This window comes from Penaeus chinensis, chromosome 33, assembly GCF_019202785.1.
Source record: "Penaeus chinensis breed Huanghai No. 1 chromosome 33, ASM1920278v2, whole genome shotgun sequence".
NCBI classification, from domain to species: domain Eukaryota; kingdom Metazoa; phylum Arthropoda; class Malacostraca; order Decapoda; family Penaeidae; genus Penaeus; species Penaeus chinensis.
In genome coordinates, this window is record NC_061851.1 from 14,603,166 (window position 1) to 14,608,165 (window position 5,000).

General features: G+C 33.9%; 1 protein-coding gene across 1 annotated transcript in view; it reads right to left on the reverse strand.

Annotated features, from left to right (window-relative positions):
• Positions 1-5,000, reverse strand: part of LOC125043027 (O-glucosyltransferase rumi homolog) — an 11,689-nt gene that overhangs the window by 1,226 nt on the left and 5,463 nt on the right. Inside the window, exons 4-8 of the mRNA XM_047638979.1 lie at positions 4,272-4,376; positions 3,074-3,243; positions 2,195-2,303; positions 1,607-1,839; positions 1-1,251 (exon numbers count right to left, since the gene is read on the reverse strand). The exon at positions 1-1,251 is cut by the window's left edge and continues 1,226 nt beyond it. Coding sequence (XP_047494935.1) covers positions 1,053-1,251; positions 1,607-1,839; positions 2,195-2,303; positions 3,074-3,243; positions 4,272-4,376 — 816 coding nt within the window. The 3' untranslated portion in view covers positions 1-1,052. The remainder of the gene's footprint in view (positions 1,252-1,606; positions 1,840-2,194; positions 2,304-3,073; positions 3,244-4,271; positions 4,377-5,000) is intronic.

The following is a 5,000-nucleotide window of genomic DNA, read 5'->3' on the forward strand; positions in this document are numbered from 1 at the left end:
CCTCAAGTAAATCAACTAAAGACTGGTTCAAACATTGTTTATGGAAGCATTATATGACTACTCAAAATATTCAAACCAAAACTTGTGCTATTTACTATGTGTTGCCACTATGACAACATTACATCAAGAAAAATCATCAAGTGTATGATGTGTGTCACTTCTCTTATATACTGGTTAATGGTTAAGAGCATATAAATATGCCAAGTGTCTGTTATATAACCATATTAAAACAATATAGCTATTCAGACTTTCTATAGACCACAAGGAATTTCAATGTTAAGCTTGTGAAATTGAAATTAAATTTCAGCCTGTGGAATACAACTGGTTTCCAAAATTACACAAAGATGTTGAGAAATAGAAAAGGAAGTAAGGTATAACTATTTTAGTGAAACCTCTGACAGTGAGTAATAAAAAAATAAATATTCATGTCAAAAATACTGACACAGTTTTGTATCATCGAAATATCTGCTGGTAGAGAATGGAATGATATCAGAGGGTAAGGTGTATACATTCCCAAAACTAAACATTTCAGGCATTAAGTGTTAATCAGCAATACATAATGAACATAATACAGTATAGATATAAGCCATAATCAAATAATACTGTTCCACCAGACTGTATTCAAACGTTGTTAAGAGTGTTTTGTCAATATATTCAAGGATTCATAAATAAATCTGACTGGCATACTTCATGTTTATCACAGAAAACTACATTAGTACTATAACAATTACATTCATATAAATGACCTATGCCAAGCCACAGTCATGGACCCATACTTCCATCATCACATAATGTAAGGTTTCAAAAGGGATTTCATTACTTTTTTCTGTACCATTATCATAAAATTTCACACAAAGAGCTTCTCCCAAACTATATTCCACCACAACCCATAAAAAAATAAATACATAAAAATAAAAAATCAATATATGTACATTTAATGGTTACAATACTCTAAATGCTTGATCAATGGACGGAAATGAAGGAGTCAGGTCCATTTAGTGTGTTCATACTGATCCCACAATCAGACCTGCAGTTACCAGGTATTACTTAATCTACATTCTCGGTCTAATTTCGAACACTCCTGCCTCCTTGACTGGTTTGTACTGAAGGAGTTCTGCATAGGACTGTAGCAGCTTCCTCCAGTAGCAAAGGACATCCTTCATTCTGAGGTGGTCTCGTATGAACTCATAGCCCCTTTCTGCTATTGCCATGGCTATGCCGTCATTTTCCTTAGCAAATTTCAGGAGATTCCTGAAATCAAGTCCATTACTAAACAGGGTTCTGAGGGTGATTCACAATTTATAAAATAATTTGTATCCCCCCCCCCCCCCTCTCTCTCTCTCTCTCTCTCTCTCTCTCTCTCTCTCTCTCTCTCTCTCTCTCTCTCTCTCTCTCTCTCTCTCTCTCTCTCTCTCTCTCTCTCTCTCATATCATCATCAAGGCAAGAGTTGCTTAGGGTGTTCTTGGTAAACTCAGTAGATATTTGCAATATAATACAAAACAAAAATCTTATAGTTCTACATATTTTCAAAACAAAGACATTCACAAAAAACAATCCACAATAACCTACAAATCAAAAAACAAGTTAAACAGCAAAGTTGCATACCTAATTTCCTCTTTGGATGCCTCTGCTCTGACAGGTATGTAATGGACCCATGGCTTCATCCTAGGGTAGAAGAACTCAATCCACTCATCACCACTGTGAAATACAAGGGAGCGACACAGGAAGAGGTGCTTGAACCTAAAGCTGGCTGCAACCCCACGGAAGTTGAACAGGTACTTGTACTGGCAGTGGTCTTCTAGAGGGACTTCACTTGCTGGTGGTGCATAAAGAGTATCCTGAAATAATACACAGGAAGTATCCAGTAATTCTGCAAACAAAATAGCCATCCTGATAGGATACACAGGAGTTATCCATAAACTATTCACAGGGTACGGGAATTATTCAGAGGGGTTATATCTCCTCATTTACTCTTATAGAATGCCACTGACTCATTCTATCTGTATGATTATACCTGTAATCCCACATGCACAAAACATCAGTCAATAAACTTACTGCATCTGATTTCCAGGCTTGGTTCTTGATGAGGGGTTATATCTCCTCATTTACTCTTATAGAATGCCACTGACTCATTCTATCTGTATGATTATACCTGTAATCCCACATTCACAAAACATCAGTCAATAAACTTACTGCATCTGATTTCCAGGCTTGGTTCTTGGTGTACTGAGCATCAACGAGGTCAGGCTCTTCTCGGGAAAGGTAGACTAAGGGGTCTCTCTCAGCACTTGTACGGGAACCCCTATTATGTAAGAAAAATCTAAATGAATCTAAATGTTATGCTTGTTGTTTAAAACCAATACTAAATCATACCAAAGTAAAACATGTGTAAAGGAGGGGAGGCAATTTCTTTATAAATATCAATTCAGCTACATGAAGCGCTTATTAGCAGAAATAAAAACATATGTAAGAAAATGCTGCTGAAGTTTTCCTACTTCAAAATGTGAAACTTCTGAAGGAAATGACACACTGAGGCATTCTTCATTTTAAGCATAACCTAACACAAACTTTTTGCCATAAGGGTCTGACAAAGATTGAAAAAATAATTCATTGGCATTTCACAAGGGAAAAGTTACCTAATATTCTCCTTGTCTGTAATGCTCTCTTTATAAACATTATATCACTCTCCCTAACATTGAAAACACATCCCCTGTTTTACTTTTGACAGATGATTAAAGTATGATTGTCATGTAAGATATACATATTTTTCATTTCACTTCACTTCCTATAACTTTCAACATATTCTCATTCCATTTCTCTGTATGCCTAGCACCTTTAAAGGCACTAAAGGTATAGCATCACCTCCTTAATGACTGTAACTCAACATCACTTTTAAACTTAAAAAAACTAATGATTCCCACATAAACTCTGGGACCTTCCTAACCTCTTCCTTCTCACTCTGGCTCAATTTCAACAGATTTTCCAAGTGAAACTGTGGCTGAGCTATCAAAATGCAATCCTCTGTGCTGTCAACTTGTTAATCAAAGACCAGTCAAAGAACACCTTACTTACCTGAAGAATCCCTTGCTCTCCTTGACCTCCCAGGGCCACTTTTCCGAGGCCGTGTGGAGAGATTTTCGCAATAAGTCCCACCTGCCAAGTCCCATGGGGTACAGACCAATGGCAGGCCCCCCTTCCCAGAAGGTCCAGGCAGGATAAGAGATGTCTAGGTACGTGGAAGTCTACACAAGGCGAAGGGGAAGAGAGAATTACCTAAAAATCTAATTCAAAAGATGATGATGAAAATGTTAAGCAAAAAGTCCTACCTAATGAAAATTTAAACCACAAGAATGGGATTTTTGCCTTATGAAATACTGACTTCATTAACAAGTCACAGAACAAAAGACTCTAAGCCTCAAACAATACGAACTTGAAAGATGATGATATCAATAAATAAATTGATTAATCAACTGATCAATTAACCCAATTGGCAAGGATGGCAAGAATACATGCCATGTTCACTGTAATATAAGTTTATTCATTGTATATACACATAGATGGCTCTACAAAGGCTTAATCACCAAGGAGTCAGTTATTAGTCCCACCTATATCACCCATTTACCCTTTTCCTTGACTTTAGAAAAGGATCTTTTGTATTATTTCATTTTTAAATGTTACCAACATTTGAATAACAATCTAATAATCATAACATCAATAACAATAATCACAGTATCAATATTAATTGTATTAAAAAAAGAAAAACACATTTTCCCACCAATTCAAGGAATGTGGAAATCAGGATTGATCACTATGGCCTACTGATATGACTCCTTGCTGGTTGAGCAGATGTGGAGCCATCTGCATATAAAAAAATCACTAAAAAATAGGGGACTGATCATAAATCTGTGGTGGTTGGGTTATAAGTAATTAACTAAATAAATATGTGTGTACACATGCATGTGCATAGGTATGCATACATGTATGTGTGTATGTAAGTAAGTGTATGTATGAATGTATGTATGTATGTATGTATGCATGTGATATATGTGTGTGTGTGTATGTGTGTGTGTGTGTTTTTTTTTGTGTGTTTTTGTGTGTGTGTGTGTGTGTGTGTGTGTGTGTGTGTGTGTGTGTGTGTGTGTGTGTGTGTGTGTGTGTGTGTGTGTGTGTGTGTGTGTGTGTGTGTGTGTGTGTGTGTGTGTACATGTGTGTATATACATAATTAATTTTATATTGAATACTCTTAAATTTAAAAGCAAGCAAAATTTACCTTACTGAATGAAAATACTGGTAGCTTCTTCCCAAATCGGTAATCGACCTGTGGCCAGTCTCTCGTGTTTACCACCATCTCTAGGTCTGGTAGCTTGTCAATTACCTGAAACATTATTTGAAGATTTTTTTTTCTATACATAAATCAGACTGTAAGGAAAATAGAAAGAAACAAAATACATATTCATATATCCATACATAATATATATAAATATAAATAAATATATATATATATATATATATATGTATATGTATGTATGTATGTATATATATATATATATATATATATATATATATATATATATATATGTATATATATATATATATACACACACATATGTATGTAAGTATATATGTATACACACACGCACACACACACACACACACACACACACACACACACACATATATATATATATATAAATATATTTATATATATTAATATTGATATTAATATCAATACTAATACTAAAACTAATATTGATATAAATTCTAATACTAATATTAATACTAATAATATTATTAATACTAGTACTATTAATACTAATACTAATATTACCATTAATAATAATACTTATGGTAATACTAATATTAATACTACTAAAAATATTGATATTACTACCACCATTAATAATAACACTAATAGTAATACTAATAGAAATACTAGTACTACAAATACTATTAATATTAATATTAATCACATAAATTTCCCCTTAAAAATTCAGAATAT